The sequence below is a fragment of the Pseudopodoces humilis genome, chromosome 2 (assembly GCF_049639895.1).
Source record: "Pseudopodoces humilis isolate 2021_Gansu_Grassland_sample_001 chromosome 2, ASM4963989v1, whole genome shotgun sequence".
NCBI classification, from domain to species: Eukaryota; Metazoa; Chordata; class Aves; order Passeriformes; family Paridae; genus Pseudopodoces; species Pseudopodoces humilis.
In genome coordinates this window covers 71,106,134-71,128,359 of record NC_142201.1, presented here as the reverse complement: position 1 = coordinate 71,128,359, position 22,226 = coordinate 71,106,134, and the positions used below count along the sequence as shown (strand labels likewise).

General features: G+C 38.1%; 1 protein-coding gene across 4 annotated transcripts in view; it reads right to left on the bottom strand.

The window, feature by feature from the left end:
• The window catches only part of ZDHHC20 (zDHHC palmitoyltransferase 20), a 49,148-nt gene that overhangs the window by 12,129 nt on the left and 14,793 nt on the right, over positions 1–22,226 (bottom strand). For all 4 annotated transcript variants that reach the window (XM_005516261.3, XM_005516262.3, XM_088051111.1 and 1 more), the window contains 7 exons: positions 19,126–19,152; positions 14,198–14,292; positions 10,078–10,198; positions 8,661–8,730; positions 7,522–7,554; positions 6,584–6,704; positions 127–259 (listed from right to left, as the gene is read on the bottom strand). In XM_005516261.3, the coding sequence (XP_005516318.1) occupies positions 127–259; positions 6,584–6,704; positions 7,522–7,554; positions 8,661–8,730; positions 10,078–10,198; positions 14,198–14,292; positions 19,126–19,152 (600 nt within the window). The remainder of the gene's footprint in view (positions 1–126; positions 260–6,583; positions 6,705–7,521; positions 7,555–8,660; positions 8,731–10,077; positions 10,199–14,197; positions 14,293–19,125; positions 19,153–22,226) is intronic.

The following is a 22,226-nucleotide window of genomic DNA, read 5'->3' as shown; positions in this document are numbered from 1 at the left end:
ATGCTTTTTATTGCACAGTATTGAAAAAAACTATTTATATGTGATGACAGATCATGTAGGCTTCACATTTTCACTGAATTCTTGTTTTTCTGGACAAGGAAAAGTTCCATATCCCAATGAACTGACCTATAGTTGATCTGTTTTTGCCAACTAGCCAGCAGTGGTAGCTGAAGAGTGACAGGATGCTGATGAAGAACATGGCTGCCACAAAGAAAAGGAATAGGACGTGGAACTTTGCATGGGTATCTGGCAACTCATTCTGGGGAGAAAGAGAGAAAGAGATAAATATGTTAACACTTCCTAGCAACTAAGGCAGTATTGTTGCTGAACATTTCCTGCCACACCCAGACTGCTATAGGTCTTTCACCTCAGTTTTCACCAAGAAAGAAAAGCAGCAGCCCAGCTTTCCTTTAATGTCACCTTAATGTGGAAAACAACAGCATTTAAATCTCATGGGTACCCATTCCCCATCATGTTTAGTACTGTGAGGGCACATGTTCATTCGTGGTTTTCAAATGCACAGTAGGGGACAAGGCAAAACATTTTCTGTACCAGAAAATGTTAATTGTGCAGCCACAGCCGAAGAGACATGGGGAAAATATGTCCAAAGTCACTTCCTCTGAAGGGGAAAAAAAGTGTAATTCCTGCCACAAGCTAATAATACTGAACCTAATTCTCAATTGATATAATGAGTGTTAAAGGGAAATGGTTGTTATGAACAAGTCCTAAATAAGACATGGGATAGATCTTCAATTTTTGATGACCTCTAATATTTAAGCAACAACCAGCATGTACCTAACAAAACAAATTTGCCACATCTGACCAGGTAGAAGTGAATCACCAGAAATCTATGTAAAAAACAATTTCAGTATAACCACCATAAAGAAACCAACTCCCACCCATATCAGATTGTCAATTCCACCCCAAACTATTTTCAGACTTCCACTTTCAAAAGGCCAATGGGATTTGTAAGAATACTATTTCAGCTCTGAATCCTCAAAATCACAGCACTTTCAAGCAGTTGACCTTTAACAACATTATGAAACCAGAGAGGCTATTTTTACTCAGCTATTTACTTAGCATTACTGCCATTACTTTTTCCATTAGCACATTCAGCACACCCATTTATCTATGGCTGGCTTTCTTTTTTAAGCTAAAACACATTTCAATTAAGATCAAGTGTACATAGTCATATCCTTTTCCCTGTACATGGCTTATATTCATAGGCAACAGATTATTAGTCTCCTTCCTTCTGTGATGATGTAAACACCTGCCACGAATGACTGGACTAGAAAAATTGTAGTAGGAACAATATTTAAATAATGACAGCAATATTGGATTTTACCTTAGGACAATTCTCTGCAGCTTTCCTGTGGCAGAGCTTTGTGCAAAGAAAGACAATTTATTAAACACTGGTATTATGTTAAGACAGAGTTTTTGAAAACAGCACAGGCTTTGTTAAGAACAAAATGGTTGGTGTGCAAATGTGCTCTTGGATGTGCCAATTTCCGAAGCACATCAGCAGCTTTAGCCCCTGTTCTCCAAGAAAATGGAGAAGTATGCAAGAGCCCACTACTAACTTCCAAGGCATGAAACTTTCTACTGAAGCACAGAAGTACTGGAATTCAGATTGTGACTAGATCACTCAAGTGGTTGCCCAGCTTGGACAGCATGATTATTCCAATTTCCTTGCTTACTAGTTGTTTCCAACACAAGTAAGGTTTATGTGAATATTCTGTATAATGAAACCATTCATAAAGGTCTGAAAAGCTCAGAATACTCCTGAGGTATAAAGTAATGGTTTATTAATTACAAAATCTTTCTGACTTCAGAACACAACCATTACCATTAGATGGTAATTTCAGCCAAAACCATAAAAAATAAATTGCCATTCTTTGCACAATTTTCTTCATTCAAAAAAGATCAGATAACAAATCAGTGCAGTTTTTAGCCTTCCTAGTTTCCTTCAATACAAATCAGTTTGTAGGATGCATCTTTAGTATAACACCTGAAATTGAACCAGTACTTGAGAAAACAAAGGAAGAAACAGGAAAGCTGAGTTCAAATTATCTTTTAGTTCCAAACTTTATACCTAAAGAGTGGTGTATTGGCTATGATGCTAGCACTTAATTAATCTGTTGGAGGCAAGATGTATGGCTTTTAAATTACATTAATATGTGAAAAAGCTTAGTGAGAGCCCAAGCATCTACATTAGAGTCAGGCAGATATACACAGTGTTTCCAGAAGTGCTGGCTGCCATCAGATTATTCTACAGTAAGCAAATGACAAGCAGAGTCCAGCTATCTAAACTGCCATTTAAGTACAGCTTCCTTCTTGCTGGCCATTTTATTTACTGACAATTTGTGCAACAGTTCCTCTTCCACCTGCAGTAGGGATATGTTGTGGTTTGCGATCCACTGAAATCCAGCCTAGCAAAATACTCCAGTTGCTGCTTATTCCTAAGCTTCACGTTGAAGCAATAATAACTCTTTCTACCTCAGAGCACACTGCTGTGTTCCCCACTTGCCCAACTGATTTTTATAACTCTAATTCCTATGACTCTTTTGAAATCACATATTTAAACAAAATAATTCTCTACAACGAATTCTCAGGAGTTTATTCTGATGCTGAAAGAGCAGCAGCAACTTAGTCTTTGTGTTTTCTGTGGGTCAGAAAATCTAAGTTTATTTCACTTGCATCTCCCTAAACCAGCTCTATAACCTGGAGGATTTTTTAAATTATGCATGATTAATCTGTGTGATCCCCAAGGAACATTTACCTCTTCTGACTACTCTTCTGACTAGATTCAGCCACTAGTTGTAACTTCCTGAATGACAGTTGCAGAACTGAAGCATCTTTCAAAAAAGGCCAATTTTTTACTGGAAAGAAGCATGCAGTCTTTGAGTGTGTATAACAAGCTTCTTCACAGTGGTGTTCTAGCAGCAGTCCACATGCCTCCTCATGTGAAAAGAGTGAAACTTTAGAAATTGGTTATTTAAAATCATTATGCTCAGCAGCAGCAGCACAGAAGCAGAGACTTGCAGGTGAAAGAGCTGCAGAGTTTACAAAAGGAAGCAATTTGCACAACACTATCTGGACTACTTAGCACACAATAGGCTGAAGCCAGTCGCTATTCAAGAGTTCCCTGCAAACTCCTTCACAAAGTCATTTGGAACCAGGTCATAAAACCACTCAAACAAAAAAGTGCTGTCTGAGTTTGGTTTGTTCATCATTTTTCAGTAGATAGGGTCTAGCCTAATCTTTGAAAAAAACTCAGATCTGGTCTACATCCTTAGTATAGGCAAGAGGATTGAGTTCTAACTAATGATGTGGAACTACTCCTATTTTTTTACCCTCCTACTGTTAATACAACAAAAGTTTTGCAGAAGCACTTGCCATTCACCCAGGACATGTATCACATCATTTATATAGCTATACTCAGGATTGAAAATTAATTTAGAGGACAGTGAAAGACACTGAAAATGACTGGAAAACCTAATAGTTCTAAGGAGGTGTCAGTGCAGCAAGAATAAGAGCAGACACATATATAAGCTGGGGAGCACCACTATGTACTGTGAAAGCAAGGCATCAAGCACTGGGTGTCCAGCCAGTGCTGGTGTTTGTGTCAAATACATTTGGTTAAACAGGTATTTTTTTTCTTTAACAACCTCTGAGGTAGAAATAAAAATGTCATGGGTACAGAAAAAGCAGTTATGGGTATAAGAAAAGGAATCAGTCACATTCCCTTGATCTACAAACCAGATTTTAACATCAGCATCAGGGTGCAAGCCTGTGGTAAACATTTCCAGCCACTGTAGTCGTTCCACTATTGTATGCACAGAATCAAGACCTTACTTCAGCACTTCTGCATAGAGCATGAAATATGCTGTGTAAAAGTCTTGCACGTGCAAGTGAGAAACACAAAGGCTTTCTTCAATAGAAGAGTTTGGTAGGTGTGCTTGTCTCACAATGTTTCCAAGTATTTGCGTAGGAGCATCGTGTCTCTATGCAAGTATTATCAACAGTGCAAAACAATGGATTGCTACATTTGTGTAGCTAGCACATACACCTCCACAACCTCATTACAAGTTCTTCCCCCAGGCTACATTCCCCAAGAAGCAGTCCATACTTCTTTCCAACACTGGATATATCCAACTGTTTTTTGTTGCACAGTCTCTGAAAAACATCTGTGAGGAAGCAAAAAATAAGCACTACCTCCTGAAGGTATACAGCAACATTTCCTATAGTCAAGCTTTGGGGGGGAAAAACCAACACTGATTTGCTCAGTTTTAGAGAATGGTCCTAGTAACACCAAGCTTGTGGGTTTTTAATCCCTGTATGGGCCATTTACAGAAGAGTTGGACTTAATGATCTTTGAGGGTCATTCATATTCATATAACATTCAGTGGTTCTGTGCATCTCGACAGTCTCAGCAGAAAAAGTCCAAATAGCAATCTGCCTGATGCTGTAGCAGACAAAGCTGAGCATTAGCAATATACTGAAGCAGTCTACAGACAGCACGTGTCAGCAGCATTCTGCTTTGGTTTGCATACAGATGTGGAGAGAACCTTCCAAGAGGCACTTGCCTAAAAGCTTATGTACATGAGACATACAAAAATTTGCAAGCCCACATGATTAGGGAGCTCCCACCTCTTTCTGGAAATGTACTTTAGTAAGTCAGTTATAAGATCAGAGGAGCCTCAGCTTAGTGGAGTGGGTGACTTAATATGAGTAATGTGAGTCAGAGACCTATTCTACTGATAAGATCAGGCCATCGCTAGATTCTGCCTTGGAAGCATCCGGAATTGAAAGCAAGTACAGAACTACGTTGTCTATTGTAACATTTCAGAAGTAGCCCATTCTTGCAGGAAGCATTTTTAACAACTGAATCAATAATAAAAAAAAAATCCCTCTTGAGTTTATTTCCTCTGTTCAAGAGTCCACTTCAACATTGTGTCCAATGGGCTTTGGAAGAGTCCTGCTGCAGATGTTGGTATTAAACGTTTGTTCATCGTAGTCAGTTGTCCTGTGGCCTTTTTTGTTGCACTAATGATTATAAAGCAAGCTAACAAAGCAAATTCTTCTGTTTCATTTTTTTTTTTTTTGCTCAAGCACTGACTGGTAAATATGTAAGAGTGCATCTACAGTTTCCTTAGAAATTGTGCACAAAGCACTGGAAAGCAGCCAGGCAGATGTTTGGAAATGGCACATTCACGGATTGAAAATTTAACTATTTACAGCCAAGCAAGACTGAACAGCAGAATCAGACTATTTAATTTGAAATATTTTTTAAGATCCAGCTACGACTGATAAACACATTTATGGCTTTCATCTCACAATACTAACAGCTCAATCCCCACGTTTCCTTAATCTCCAGTGACATACTGCTATACAGAACTGACAGGTTAAGAGAAACACAGTACTTTGGTAGATCAGACTCACAAGATTAGATGAATATGAACTTTTTTGCACCATTTATCTTATTTAATGCCAACTGTCTCAAAGTACAGTTATTTTGAATACATGATCAAGCTTCTCTTACCCTGACATGGCAGCAACCTTTTGCTCCAGTAAAGCAAATATCAATATCTACTGCTGCAGATAATTACTGCTTTTCCCAGTTACTCTGACAGCAGCCAGCATCTAAGAAATATGTGGTGTTATTTACCCAAAGATGTGATTGAGACACTTCCACTTGCAGTAATTTTTTGCATGCTCATTAATGGAAGTGATTAAGGGAATTCTGCCACTAACACTTCAGCCTAGAGATAGGAAGGTGTGCTGTTTCTGTTTCTGTACAAGTTTCTGTAGATGAAAAGGAACAACCACAGAAGGCACTCTGTTCAGCCTGGAATGTGACTGGAACAAAACTGATAGGAGCAATATAACACTGACATACAAGGATTATTGCCTTTACATAAATGTCATTAAACATATTAAGATGTATGTATATGTATTAACTGTTTGACAACTGGTAACAGTTGCAGGGAAGATGTATAGCATTCACACTGCACATATCTTCGCATTCTACTCATACCAGATCATAAAAGCCACTAATATGAAGTTCAGACATGCCTATGTAGGAACTCCAAAACAGAGCTCAGACAATTCCCAACAAATTAATTTGCCTTATCTGGCAGCAAGTTATCCACAGACAAGTCTGAGAAGATACAAAATTGTTATTTATATTTACAATTGTCAATATTTTTATATATACATACATATATATACTCCTACACATATGTAATTGTTTGATGTGACCAGTTCTTTCTTTACCTATGTATCTGTATCCCATGGTCTCATAAAAACCTGAGCTGTGACACTCAATTTTGATGGAGCGGAGAAATTGCACAGTGTCCTCATCAAAACTCCTTCTCCCAGTTACTCATCCCGGGCAGTGTAATACATTTAATTCATCAAAATTCATAAGGTTCTCCTGCTTCAGTCACTTTGATTGATGTCATTAATGACAGTGAACCACAGAACAGAGTAAATGGTGAGTGACAACATGCTGATGCAGCCTCCAATAACACATGCAGGATTAAACAAATGAACAGCAACCAAAAAAAGCCTTAGAACTTACTGTCCAAAACTTTATGAAGTACTGCAAGACTGTAGCAGCAACAAACAAACAGTACAGTAAGGAATACATTAAAAACAGGAGGAAGAATTTGTAGTTAGAAAATCCCACACAATTATTCACCCTAGAAGGAGGGGAAAGAGAAAAATGTTACTGAGGTATACAAAAAATAAAACAAACAAAAAACCCACAATACATTCAGCTTTTGCAGAGAAAAATGTGTATGATGTCAGTGGTATGTTCAAAACACTCTGGCACTACTGTTTCAGAAGCATTTTAAGCCACTATTTTGAAGGAAATTTCTTAGGCTGAATGATCTGGGCCTCTAGCATAAATTTTGCCCCCCATGATACTGTAGGACAGGACACGAGCTGGCAAAGCATTACAATACAGACAGTCCATACAGGAAGCAATTCCCACCACAAACTAACTGCAGTCACCACAAAAGTAACATGAACCTCGCCATCAATTTCAGTGGATGCAGCTTTGGTTACAAAACCACCCCTAAGTCAGCCACTGGTAGTAATATTTTTCACAGTGACAGCAGATAATATTTTTACTGACTGCCAGTGAACACAAACTGTAGAAGAGTCTGAATGGGTCATACATATCATCTCCATTGTATGTGGCAGTGGGCTCCATTGCAGTGGGCATCTCCTCTCCTGCTAACACCACCAGAGTAAACAAAATAAAGAAATGCCTTTTCTCATAGGTCTTGTTAATGCCAAGGTTTCTCTACACAGGGAGAAACTGCACAGTTTGGATGACTGGGCTTACAACTCTATGCTCCAACACACATTAGGAACAATATTCCCACATATTAATATTCCCACATATTAAAGAACTTCTGTGACAATCAAGGTTTACTTCAAAAGTGCATTTTTGATGCAGCAACTAATTCATCACTCTTATACTGACTTTTTTTTAAAAAAAAAACTTACCATGGACAGTGGTGGTCCATTTTTAATACACATCTGAAAGAGAGAATTTCCAGCAAGTTAAGACAAAAGATATAGTTTCTTTCTAAGATACACAACTTTAGCTTCTACAGTTTTGTGTGTTTTTTGTTGATTGATTTTTTCCAAGTATTTTCCCTACTATATCTTTTTCAATCCCTTCTCAATCATACCAATTCTCTATATTACAGCAGCTGTTCTTTCACCCAAAAGGACCAACTGAGATTCAGAAGAGTTATGAGGAAAGTTTCCTAAATTAGCATGGGGAGCATTACTGAGCAACACCATGTACCAGCTCATTAAGCCACACCAGTTTTATGTGCATGCAGAATAAACAAATCCAGAGGATCTTTCAGGGTTGTGTGGATAAGGTGTGTTAACCTGGCATTCACTTCAACTAAGTCTACCTTAGGGCTGTTTTTGCTAGCATTTTGTTTGCTGCTTGCCTTTTTTTTTTTAAAGCTAATGGAGGGAAAGGTCAGCACAAAGGGCAATTTGGATAGTTCACATCCCATTTTAATCCAGTTTTAATATAAAGACAGATACTAGACATTTCAGACACAGAGACATTAATTGTATTTGCTAACAAATTTGATTTTAGCCAAAAGATGTGTATTAGGTTTTTCAGTTAACGAGATTTCCTCAAGTTCAGCCTACTGAACTGTCATGCATAGCCTCAGTCTTCAGTGCCTGTGCAGACTCCTCTGATGATTCACAATGAAAACAGGGAGTAACAGTGATGTTTTTGAAATGTTAAAGGCATGTGATAACTGTCAATTTTTGAGATAAATACTTTTAGCAAAATGAATCTGTTTCAAAGCTAGAGAAACAAGATACAATGAAACAGTTCAATAATAAGCTTTTTCTGGTGCTGGTATCTCAGACCTACCTTTCTTTACTTTTAATCTATGATTTTTTTTACTTTTTAGTTAATTTATTTTTAAATATAAGCTTTATTTTAAAAAGCTACAAGCAGGTTTCCTAAAAAGTTCTGCCACATTAGATAATAGGGCAGCACCATAATATTGCACCAATGGAAGGAACTGACCCGCTGAAGGCATGAACACACTAAAGTGATGACCGCAGGAAAGAGAAAATCTGTAATTCCAGATTCAGACACTTACACGTCACATGCAGAACAGTGGTGGCAGCGGTCAGGTTTGATCAGCTGGCATCGATCACAGTATCTGATTGCTGTATTTAAGTGCAAGGGTCAGGTCAGTAGAACTCACTTGATTTTATGAAAGCTTTCCCCCTTAACATGAACTGAATCTTAAAAGAGCTTCCCCCCTGCCACACCTATTCTCACAGACTGTCATGCACCTAATCTCATATGATATGTAGTTTTGATTTTTTAAAGAAATGTAACATATGAAAGTATTCAAAAGAATCTATTACTACTCTACTGAGTCCATTTTCATTTTCTCTTTGACTCTCCAGTCTTCCCATCCTTCATCTTCTGGTACTGATCCCCCTTTCACCCCTGCACAGGGTACTAAGGCATCTCATTGTGAAGCTACACTCTTTCAGCAAGTCTTTCTGCACTGGCTTTCTGTATCCACTTCATCAAACAGTGATCTAGCAGACTATTCAGTAAATCAGTTCTTCTTCATCTCCTGGATATTTTTAAACAGTTCTTCAAGATTTCCTCAATGGAAATAAGACACCAGCACAGGCAGTTTGAAAGCAGGAGGAAAGCCAACATCTATAGCTAAACAGAACTGATAAGAGCTGGCAACAACTTCCCAGACCACTCCAGGAACTTAAGACTACGACTCTTAAATGGAGGCTCCTACTCAAAAGAGCCAGGTGTCCTTAGACTTTGTTTGGAAAACTCACAATAAACTTTGGCAACGGTTATTCTGACAAGTTTATGTTTTTGGAAACTCTACGAGGTTGCTAGTTTCAAGAAAGAGAAAAATATATATATATATGCCTATAAAAGCCATAAATTTTTAAAGAAGACACATGCATAAGACAGCACTTTCACAGATCATTCATCTATAAATTGGAATAAAATGCCTACATATATTAAAAGCAAATCCAGAAATAGTCCATAACTAGATTTGTACTGAATTGCAGATGGGAAATAAAATAACATTTATTTGTTTTTAAATTGCAAAAGTATGTTAAGATCTTAAGTACGTTCTTTCTCACGCAGAACCAAAACAGCTCAAAAAGAAAAGTTTAAATGGGGATAAAAGTGATTATAAAATTGAGCAACTCATTTGAATTTCCCTATTTCAAGCTATCTAAGCTATATTTCTTTGCTGTGTTTATTTTTAATTGCCACGGCTGGAGGTAACTGCTGTAATTTCTCTTCTTACTAGAAGATAATTTTTTTTTAAATTTCAAGTAGTGGTTTTATGTTGAGAACCCCAGAAAAAGGACTGCTGTTTCTCTCAGGGGGATTAAACAACAGGACAAACAAAAACCAAAACATCATGGCATTTGTAACATGTGCTTAATATATTGTTCATTCGATGGCAACAAATAAATAAACAGCAACTTCAGGAGCATAGAATTATCTTTATATCTCACCTCTCGATGCTGTTGTCGTATAGATAGGCAAGTCTTTAGCAGCTCTTCTCAAAATCTCCTGTTGAGATTCTGGTCTCTCTTCTTTTTCATATTGTTCTTTATCAGCTTTTGACAAGCAGAACTAGGAGGGATGGAGAAAATGGATAGGAAGGAAGATATTAATTATTACTTTATTTTCCAGAAAAAAGATCTGTTGGGTGCCCCCATCCACTGACCCAAAAGCAACACATAAAAAAAAAAAAAAAAGAACGCTACAGGAGTTACAGGACATCCTTAGAAAGCCTAAGCTTCTGGATGTATTCTGTGTGTGTTTCATTTCTGGATGTATTTTCAAGAAAATAATCTTTATTGCCATTCTATTATCTATAGTATTTTCTCTTCAACACAAGGGAACAGTGAGTCAGGGCGAGCTTTAAGGTGCAAACTTTCCTTTAATTCCTGATAAGCATAAATTAAGTCATCTGTGAACAGGAGAAAGTGCAACAGTCCTTTCTTGCTACAAGGCACTGATGTTCTCTTATCCCACTTCCTCTCTAACACAGAGAGGGGTACAAAACAGATGGGGGGAAAAAAAAGACAGGTTGGGGGGTGTGGTGGGCTTCACAGTTCCAGCACAGAAGCTGGAAGAGTTTAACTGGAATTTTAACTTAGGAGTAGTCAACTCTAGTCTCAAAACTCTTAGGTTGCATTGAAAGCAACTTCAGCAAAACCTATACAGTTTGAGAGTGTGCTACAATTCTGAGTAAAGCCTGATGAGCATTCCTGTTGCAACCTCACTGAAATGTAAACCTTTACCAGAAAAACCTGGAGAGCTTTTACTCATTTTTGAAACACTTAGTTTGGTATCTGCTGAAACAGCTTTTACCAGTAAGCCCTGCAAAACCCAGCATGCTGACAAGGCACTGTGCAGCAGGGGCTGAAATGACAATTTCTTGATATTTTTCTGTTCTGAAGCACTTCTAACCTCTGAGCTTCCTGCATGGACTACAAGAGCCCTCTTTATGAGCACACATAGACAAAGCATTCATGGTAGAGAGTGGAAAATGCTAAGTGTGCAGCTGGAACAAAATCTGGCTCAGTGTGGTTTAGTATGATCGTATTTTCCTACCAAAAACATGTGCATGATTAGCTCACATGGATTTTCCTCATCCTGTACTTTTTCCTCTTTTGGATTACAGTCAGTTGGCAAGCAACAATGAAGACTTCACTTACAGCAAGGAGGAAGCAGTAAGACATTGCTGCAATTTCTCTGTGCTATTTCCTAACTCAGAATGCAAGCAAGATGTCTCACAGCACCTAGTTAAGCCTCCTGTCACATATAGTATCATCCCAGTTATTGAGCCTACCTACCCTTCAAGGGTGAAACATGAAACATGTTAAAATAATACCCTTTTAAATAACCAGACACTAGAATTAATCTCTATTCGAAGAGCGAAATTAAAGTTTAACATTTCAGCCAGCACCAAGAGTTTGACCTCATTATTTAAATTTAATCACTCAGATACTTATTCAAGCATGAAAACTGGAGATGCTCACATCAAGAGTTTAAGACAGATGTGAAGCATCATTCCAGCAAACAGTGGTGCAATACATCTTAATCCCTGCTACCCTTGTGAGTCTACTAGGTAACCCAGGTGTCTGTGACCTGCAATCAAGCAGATGTTGCAAGAAACATGAGCACTCCTTCCAGAAGACATTTCAAGGCAAACCATTAGTGCACAGAAAAGGAACCAAATGACAAGATTTAAAAGTTTTTACATTTGTCCACATAACATCATAGCATTACTCCAAAAATCCTGGATAGGATTTTGGTTTTCTGAAAAGCTACATTTCTGTTCTAATTTCAGAACTTAATAGGGCTATGAGACCACAGTCTCTCAGGACAATAGCAGGATATGTTCAAAGACATCAAAAGTTGTCTGTTACCACACAGCAAACAGAATTCCCAATGAGGTTCCAGCAGTTCTTATTGAAAACAGAAAGAATCCCTTTGTTTCCTTCCTCTTTCTGGATCTTGTATAATGCTGATTGTTCTTTCTTAGGACAAATGTACAGGGATTACACTAAGACAACAGCAGCTGCAGAATCTTTTTTTTAGTTCAATAGTAAGATCACAGGATGCTATTTGTTTTGCAAGAATGGCCAATTTGAATAACTAAAAATATATACATTTACACTCTCACACAATGGAAAGATTCTGAAGTCATGTTTGTTTTTAAGTACAACCAGCATAAATGACTCACTAGTACGTGAACAGAAGGGATTTGCCCAGAAACAGAAAAAGTGGTGCTGGGTTTTTAATTTGATTGGTTTTTGGTTTTTAAAAATTTTTGAGTGTGTTTTTCTGTTGTCCTGGTGGGAGAGGTTTTTTTGTCCTTTTTTTCATTTAAAGCTAGCTGTAGAAGAAATTTTATTAAATCTGATCTATCTCCACAGTTAATATACAAAAAGTTCATTACATGCCATATGCCCAAGGCATCCCTTTCACTTGCTGAATACAGAAAGCCTGCTACATCATCACACTATCTACAGGAAAAGTACTGCCAGAATAAGTTTGCTATTAATGAAGAATTCAAGCAGACAGTAAAAGTTACTAGGCATTCACATTAGGAGCAGCTCTAGTTCATACAGCTTTATAAAATCTAGAATAACACCATTTCAACCATATTTTAACTAGTTAAACCGCTTAACTTTAGAATTTTCCTCCAAAACCATCCCTCCAAAAAAAGCAAGACCAAATTACCCTGAAGATAAGTCCCTTTGAATTTTTAGGAGTAGCAATTCACAGAATCATAGAATCATTTAAGTTGGAAAATGTCTAAGGTCATCAAGCCCAGCCATAAACCCAGCAGTGCCAAGTCTACCACATCCCCAAATGCCACATCTATACATATTTTAAAACCTCCAGGGATGGGGATACAACCACTTCTCTGGGCAGCCTGTTCCAGTGCTTGTGACAACAAGCCTTTCAGTGAAGAAATTTTTCCCAATATCCAATCTAGACCTCCCCTGGTGCAACTTGAGTCTATGTCCTCTTGTCCTGTCACTTGTTACCTGGGAGAAGAGGCCAACCCCCACCTGCCCTCCTTTCAGGCAGTTCCAGAGAGTGATGAGGTCCCCCCTGAGGCTCCTTTTCTCCAGGCTAAACACCCCCAGCTCCCTCAGCTGCTCCTCACAGCACTTGTGCCCCAGACCCTTCAACAGCTATATTTAGACTTTTCCTTAGCTAAAAAGCAGAATAGTGTTTTGTTTTTTACACTTTATATTCTATAGCTTTAACATACAGATCTCTAAGCCATAATTAAGCACTACAGAGCAGTGTTTTCTTTTTCTTCAAAGCATGGGAATAACTTGTCTCAAGAATGTTGAAGGTTGACATTAGCACTGAATGTCAATCTTGATGAAAACAATAAAAATTCAACCCCCACAGAGCAACCAACACCTCAAACAGTTTAGGCAGTTTAAAAACTTTGTAAAAACAAGGAAGAGAAGTGCAATATTTTAAATTCAGTGCCCATATTTAATCTTACATACACACACATTAGAGAAAACAGAAAACAAGGTAATCCATCTCAGGCTTATTGGAATGAATATGGTTCTTTTTCAAAACAAAACTTCTTACAGTCATGATGCATTCTTTTGCTATTATATAAAGCTTCCTTATGTAATTACATCTCAATGTTCCTAAACCTTAACCCTTGACTAATAAGTGGGTTCAGTCCTCCAGGTCATAAGTATACATTGCATTACCACCCTTTCTTACTCAAACAATGGTCAAAATTGCCTAAAAAGGACACAAAAATGTTGTCACAGCACTTCATTTATCAGTTTTTAAAGTTCCAAGTGTCAAGCAAGCTGCTTCATAGCATAGCACTGTACAAGACTGCCAAACTTGTGATGATTTAAACACACATTTCGTATAAGGAAATATCATTACACAAAGCATATGGTATTTTAAGAGCAACTTGATAATTTTCATTCATGATACAGTCATGCTGTTCTATTTTAGACAATGAGAAGGGAAAGGTGAATCATGCAGTACTGCAAACAAATTTCATCACTGAAAACAGTTCAGCTATTTATGAAAAAGGCATTGACATTTTCCTAACATTATATTTACCTCATTAGAGGGGGTTGCAGGAGGTGTGAAAATTGTCTTCCCATAGGACCATACAAACATGACGAATGACAGATGAAAAACTACAAGATAGACAACTGCAATAAAATACAAATAAGAATTTGGTGAATAGAGCTGAAAAGAACAAGAAATAAACCACTTGATCTTTGAGGAGGGCTAAACAACTACACTTTGCACTCTAGGACTGTTCACTTAAAAAAAATTAAATAAACACCCACCCTCACTCCCCCCATGTGATGGCTGCTCTTCCTCAAGGAAATAATGTTTTTATTATATGTACACAAGAAGAGCTTGAATGCTTCCAGAGATGGAGCATCCACAACTTTTCTGGGCAACCTTCACAGCTGCCTTGCCACTCCCACAATAAAGAATTTCTTTCTAATACCTAATTTGTTCAAACTTCTTTCAGTTTGAAGTCATTCTCCCCTTGTCCTATCACTCCATGTCCCCATAACACATCTTTCCCCAAGACTCCTGTAGTCCCCTTCAGATACTGGAAGGTGATATTAAGTCTCCCTGGAACCTTCTCTTCTCCAGGATAATAAGCCCCAGCTCCCTTAAGCTCCCTTCAGCTGGAGAGGTGCTCCATTCCTCTGATCATCTTTGTAGCTGCCTCTGGACTGGCTCCATATGGTCCATGTGATCCCTGTGCTGGGACCCCAGAGCTGCTGCAGCCCTGCAGGTGGGGTCTGAGCAGAGCAGAGGGGCAGAATCCCCTCCCTGGCCCTGCTGCCCACGCTGCTTTGGATGCAGCCCAGGACACCTTTGGCTTTCTGGGCTGGGAGCACACACTGCTGAGCCACATGTGGCTTCTCATCAACCAACAGCCTCATGTCTTTCTCCCCACGGCTGCTTCTCAATCCATTCTCTGCCCAGCCTGTACTTGTGCTTGGGATCATCCTGACTCATGTGCAGGACCCTACACTTGGCCTTGCTGAACTTTCCAAAGCAGATTTTGAAGGAAAAACAAATCAACAAAACCTACCTCCCATAAACCAACCAACCAAAATACACTACCCAAAAAAGCCCCCACAAAACAAAACCACACCCACCCCTCCCCAAAGAAACAAACCAAAACACCCCCCAAACACAAAAACCCCAAGCCCCAGAACTGAACACAGTCTCACAGCCTCACTTCTGGCATGTAAGTGACTAACCTTTTTGGATAAAGATGATGCTGTAATTCTGTTCTAGAATATCACAAAGTAACTGATTACTCACTGACCTACATAATTCAATTTAATTTCTACTTCTAACAGAAACAGCACAGTACTGTGCCATTACAGAAGACACTGGTCATCAATGACAGTTAAAATCCTTATACAGGGGTATGGAGAGTACTGCACTCCAGTCATGCCAGATGTAAGTTAAAGATTTTCTATCTGCTTTCAAATCATCTGAGAAATACAAGCTGGAAAAGTCCTATTACAGTCACAGTGAAAATAAAATGTAGCTGGCTTTAGGAGGGAGCTCAATAAATTTTCTGAGTCTTCATGATATTGCTGTCCTAAAGACCAGAAATCCAGACCTTATGACCCAGGAAGCTCCTTCCAATCTTGTTTCCTCTAATGGTTTCTTTTATCACTTGTCAAGAGGAAACAGATCAGTTGTGCCAGAACAGCAAGTCTTAGAGAAGTCATATTAAATATTTATATTATCTTCAGTTGCAGTTAAGTAGGAAATTTGACCTACTTTTCTGTACAGATGGAGTCCTTTAAGAAGCAGTCCTTTAAGAATGTACTTCAGGGATGGCAAAAAAGGCTTAAAACTTTGGGAACCTCCAACAGCTCAGAAAATGCTTATGCACAGTCACAGAATACATGGCTTTAACTTATCATCTTTCAAGATTTTCACTGTTTATTGCAATGAAAACAAACAAACTGCATTTGAGCTTTCGTCAGAGAAATATTTTTTTTTACATTTGCCTCTGATTCCTCCAACCTTATGGGCAGACTTGGCAAATTTTCAGCTGTGGCGCTGACTGAAATTGCCAGAAACAAAACCCTTTTCTAAAGCCATCCTAAATCTGTCTCCTGATAGGAAAGAACTTTTATATTACTGTAGTAGGCACTGTATAATTAAAGCTGTCTATTATTAAAAAAATACCCTAAATTCAAACACAACGTGGTTAAGCCATTAAAGAATGAGAAAATGGTTTGGAAGAGAGGAGAAAAGCACATAAAACTGGAGTGGAATCAGTGGCACAGATCAGAACTTTGGTGGAGAAGAGGGCGAGAGAAATTGAATAGAAGGAAAGAGGAAATGAGATATGGGAGAGGGCAAGGCACAGCAAAACTAACTTACACAGTAAACAGCTATACTCTGTCCATAAAAATCACCCAGAATTCAGATTATTTTGAAGAATTATTTTTAGTGCACACACAATGTGTCGAACAGCAGAACCTCAAAGCTTTGTCACAGGCTGTAAATGATCCTAAAACACATAGATTAACAGGGACCATGGCCGGTTGTGTCAAGGGTACAGATCTGTGCCAGTGCTACCAGTATTTATTAGATAGAGTCAGCTATTAAAGTGCTCCTCATGTAAGAGCCCTTGCAATCTGTCACAACCATTAAAAGCCAAGGAGCTAGTCAGTAGTCAGTCATGGGCACCACCCAGGGAAAGACCCTGCAATTGGCAGTTCATACTGGCTTCACTCTGAATAAATTCTTGCTTCTTTTCCTACTCCCATGCTGCCATTCCTACCGTGATTACACATAACTGTCCTGTCAGTGCTCCCCAGGAAATGAGAGGGAGGGAAGATAACCATTTTTAACAGTTTTCCTTACCGGTCCATCTACCCACTACTTTGGATATCAGTAGCTCCTCTACAGACTACTCCCTAAAGCATCTTGCATCTGTTTCCAGTTCAAATGTAAACCGGATTCATTCCTAGTCAGCTCATTTTCTTGTAATTACAAGCTAGATGGAAAATACAACGAAAACCTCAAACCCCAGTATCTGCCAGTTTAGCCAAACTCAGTCACAAGGAAATCCTGGCTAAACTAAGGCAATCCAGGATTCTCCGTGCCATGTTGCAAGTCAGTTCTCTTTATAGGCACTGATGCATACTATACCAAATTTATGGCCTCAGGAAGACAGTGTCTTAAGACATGCTCTCAGAATCCTCCAAAAATATGCTGAGCCCTCCTAAGATTTACCCTTAACACTCTTTTCTGAATCATTAATACTACTTCCAAGACAGTCAGATTACAGAGAGGCAATAATATATAACAGTGGTATATAACACTGTTAACAGAGATTCAGAGTTGACTTTATTCCCCTTTCCTAATGGATATAAAACTAGACAAGAATATAAAATTACAAAGAAAAAAATGAGCCTTAATGGGGTGAAGAAATCACCACTGATTTAATCAAAAGTTGCCATTATATTCAAATAATTTTACTGCAGTACTTATTACACTGAAATATGGAGCAAAACACACTTGCTAAGATGCATATTATTGATTTATATATCAATATTTCTGGTACTTTGGTCTTTCAACTTTTCTGATGTTGATTCCTGGCTATTGCAAGCTAGTTTATATGAACTTTAGAGAACTTATGCCAGTCTTTTTTTCTTTTGAAAAAAAGACTTCACATGTAATTTTAAAATCAACTTTCATGGTTGATCAACTCATGCATACAGGATGCCTATGCCATGATGCAGAATGGGATGTGCAAGCTGTGTGCAGGTGACAGTTATTAAGAGTCTAACAGGTTCCAGTGATACTGTCATTCTAATTAATTAATCTTGCATTTTCCTTCTCTGGTAGATTCAGAAGAACCTGTTTCAGTCAGACAGGCACTGCATTGGAAATAGAGATCTTTGTAACACAAACACTGCTCTGCCAGACTTCCTTAATGGATCTTGCCTTTCCAGAAGAAATTAGGAAGCAAAACTTATTCATCTACTTGCAGAATTTTGTGAAGTCAAGGTAAAGCCCGGCTGTAAAATGGGATGGAAAAGATCTGGCATAACGCAAACTGACATCTTGAATGGTTTATAGTTTATTTTGAAGATTTTCCTACTTGTTCATCTCTCCATTGGAAATTGAAAAACAACAAATTCCATCAAGATTCCCTCTTTTTACAGTGTTCTGGTAGATATTCAGCAGGAAGAAAACTGCTAGATTACCTTCTAGTCCAGTGTTCTTTTGCAAAATAATAAAGAGATAAGAGCTTTTACCAGTCCAAAACAGGCCTCTGTGGATAGTTAAAGTGCAAATCCATGCTTAATCCACTGCTCATGTTCCCTTTAAACTGGAATGAACTCCCAAACAAATATTCCAGCAACAATATGATAGAATTTTTTTTGTTAGTTTGTATTTCTATCACTGTGTACTACTACCCACTGCGGCATACACTTGCTAAAGCCAATATGAAGATTAAAACTTCTCAAAACAAGGCCTCAAACACTTGACCTGGAAATTTAAGATTATAATGTGTAGCCACTTTAGAAATGGTTGTGTTTTGCACAGTTTTAACTACTCCTTAAGAATTGTGTTCTGAGGAACTTGGTAATCTGTTTGGAAAATACTAAGCAGTACAACAACAACTCATCCTCTTCCAGAAATCTTTCAGGTCATAGGCCTAAACAGAAATCAGAATTGTGCATGTGCTGCAGTTCCTTCTCTCTTCTCCTTTTTCTTAGTAGGTACCCATTTAAAAATAAATGTAAACTTAAATCATAGTTGCATTACTTGCATTAGTCACAGGTCTTGTCATCATCCCAAGTTTGTGCTATTAGAAACAAAACAGACTCAAATGTACAATATTTACCTTGTTTCTTAGCACTAATCTACTCACTACACAGAGCTCCACATAAAGGAGTACATTTCAATTCTATGTCCCTTAGATTTGCATGCAAAGCAGCTATTCATGTCTTCATAAAAAAAATTAAAATTACCTTTTTCAGCAGTTGAAGAAATAGTAACTGGAAGAGAAAAAATAAAAAAAAAAGTTAGGTAAATTTGTACAGAATTAAATAATTAGCTAAAAGCAATCTCGCTTTTATATATGAGGTAGTTGACTTGTTCCAAAGCATACATCAGGTGTTAGCAGAGCCTCCCTACCCGACACCAGGGTAAAACAGGAGTCAATATTCCTCCTGCCAGCCCTTGATGCTTGGTGAGTTACTGGAAGAGCTGAAGGGATGCACTTCCTGGGGCTAATGAAGTAAGTACACTCCACAGACAATAATTAGACAGAATTTATGCATATTCCCCTTCATATATGCACCTAACTAATTTTTCTGAGTAAAGAGCTAGGCCAACAGGTGTACCACTGGAAAGCAGAAAATGAAATTAAAAGTTCTTACAAAAATCCCTGTGCAACTGTTACACATAACCTACTTCCTTAATTTCTTCTCTCCCTTCTCTCTTCCTGTCACATAGTATTTTGTGCTTTTTTTCTCCCTGACCTGAATTTTTCAGGCATAGTTAAAACCTCTCCCACCTCCTTATCTCCTATAGCCTCATCTCTTTTTATGCCAACAGCAAATTCCATTGTTCAGATCTACCTTGTATACTGCCTGACTAGTACATCTTCCTGCCCTCAGGCTTCTCCAAAACCTTCACTCTCAGTTTATCAGTTCAAGGATGATGCTGAACGGAGAGCTGCTGTACTTGTTAGTTGCTGTGTTCATACCCCTTCCCTCGCTTGATCTCTTCCTTGGACACTGACTTACTGAAACTCAGTGAGGAAAGGATCTTTCCTGATTCCATCTTACACAGTAAATTTAAGTTTCTGGTCCCCAGCATGAGCAAAATCCTATCAGAGCACACTGTGCCTCCTGCAGTTTATCTTGGTACACATTGCTTCCCCTCTCCCGGCTCTGACATTTCTACTGTCATTAACTTGTGCAAAAATTCTAAAGAGCTTTTTCCAGATGCACTCTAGACTCTTAAATCTGGAGGGCTTGAGTGTGCATTGCAGACTTCCTCTGGAAGGGCTGCTTTGTTACAGAGGTGGCATTTGTCATTTTTCTGTAGATACCTAAAAGGGAAAGGGTCTGCAACTGTATTATGCACCTGTGCCTCTTTTTATGGGCAACAAGAGGCATAATGAGATGACACCTCAATGTATAGATGACCCTTTTTGTTCAGACATGTTTTAGGGTTTTTTTCTTCTTTCTTGCACCCCTCCCTTTCCATTAAATGTCCACCTTCTGTCTATACACAGAAGCCTCTGCAAAGTTAATGGAAAAGGTTCTGGTTCCTTCCACCTAAAGGAGGAGGAAATTACCATTTGGAACATAACGATGTTGGCTTCAAACTCAAGGAGGTCAATCCTAAAGAACAGCTTCATTTCACATTAGTTATGCATACTTGCACGGCCTGCTCCCATGTTTCTGCCTGAAATTCCACTGCATGCTTCAGAAGCCAAATTATTCTTAAAGCAAATCCTGTGAGTGTTTTTGCTTAAAATTTTACTAATGTGTTATTTCTCCAGCTAAAATGTTTTCAACAATGCAAGAAGATAAAAATTATTTAAAAAGTGAAAAGTAAAATAAGCATACAGAGTATATTTGTTTAACTTAAAAAAATACTAAAAGTACTTTATATTTAGCTTTGACTTTGGCTTCTCATAATTTAAGTAAACACCTTTGCACACATTCATTCATAAATACCTATTTCCTCGGACAAGAAATACAAAAAGTTCTTAATCATCCTCTGTTGGGGGTGGGAGAACATAGTTATCTATAAAACTCCAGGAAATCTTTTTGGAAGTAATTCTGGTTGAAGTACTCCTTAATTTGTAACCTCATTTCTGCTGTCAGCACAAAACAAAGCTGTGAGCCAAATCTGGTGTTTGAAGACTTAGAATAATGAACAAGTTTTACAAGCAAGAACAAGACAAGACAGAAAAAAAAAGGATAGTATTTTATCACATGTGGGACTTCATCAAGAAGAGCCCTAAATAACCTTCAAAAAATTAATTAAGTTTCACAGCACCAGGAAGATAATTTCTCTTTCACACATAGGTCCCTTAGGTTAGAACACAGTTATTGGACTGTGTAGAACAGTTTTCATTTGAGAAACACCTGCAGTTTGAGGTAAAAGCCAACATGGAAATGCTTGTGATTCTCATCCTGTCTTAACGTCCTCAGATGAAATAAAAGCTGTCCTGTTCTCTTCTGTCTCAGAGGCTCATGCAAGTTAAATGTTACTGCTTCTATCCTTTTCACTGTTCTAATGCCCATTGTCAAGCAGATTAAATGAAGCCTACTAGTCCAAATTCACTCAGCAGATGGCACATGAACAGTTTTACAGGATCTTTATACTACAAAGTGAAGCCTTTCTTCATATAAGTTAATAGTCAATCTTTATTTAAAAAAGACTTTTAAGTATTTGCTAGGCAGACAATCTAACAAGCTTTGTACCATCAAGAAATCAATTCTTGCTTTTGAACTCTACATCAGGGGAAAAAAACCTCACAGAACATGACATTGCCATTGTGGGCCCCATCCCTGGCCTGTAGTTACAAGTTTGCTCCCTATCACTTTTCTCCTCTACTGCTTCTGATGTTTAGATATGGCTGCCAACTTCTGCTAAATTAGTACTGTTTTCACTTCAAACATTTTTGAAACATGGTTTCTTGTCTGGGACATGGGATGGGGGAAAAATCCCAAGGCAGCAGTGCCTTTTTGCTTATTGATTTATTTTTTTTTTAAACAAAATAAACACTGCTTATAATTTATATGTTAACCTCAGGATGCAACAGCACTATACACTAGATAGATGCATCAGCAAATGTTAGTGCCTTAAGCACTGCAATCAACACAAACTGTCCATGATTCAGAAACATAACTGGTTTAAAACAGCTGCTCTTTTGAGGATTTTTGAGGAATTTTAAAATATACTGCCGTATCAGTCTATTGCTCAGCTACAAAAGGAAAAAACGTTCTTTGGATTTGTTTCTTAGTATTAAGTTCCTGGTTTTGCGAGAAGACTTAAAGTGTTCTACAAAGATATTGCCAGGGAAGGATAAAACATGACTAGACAGTGA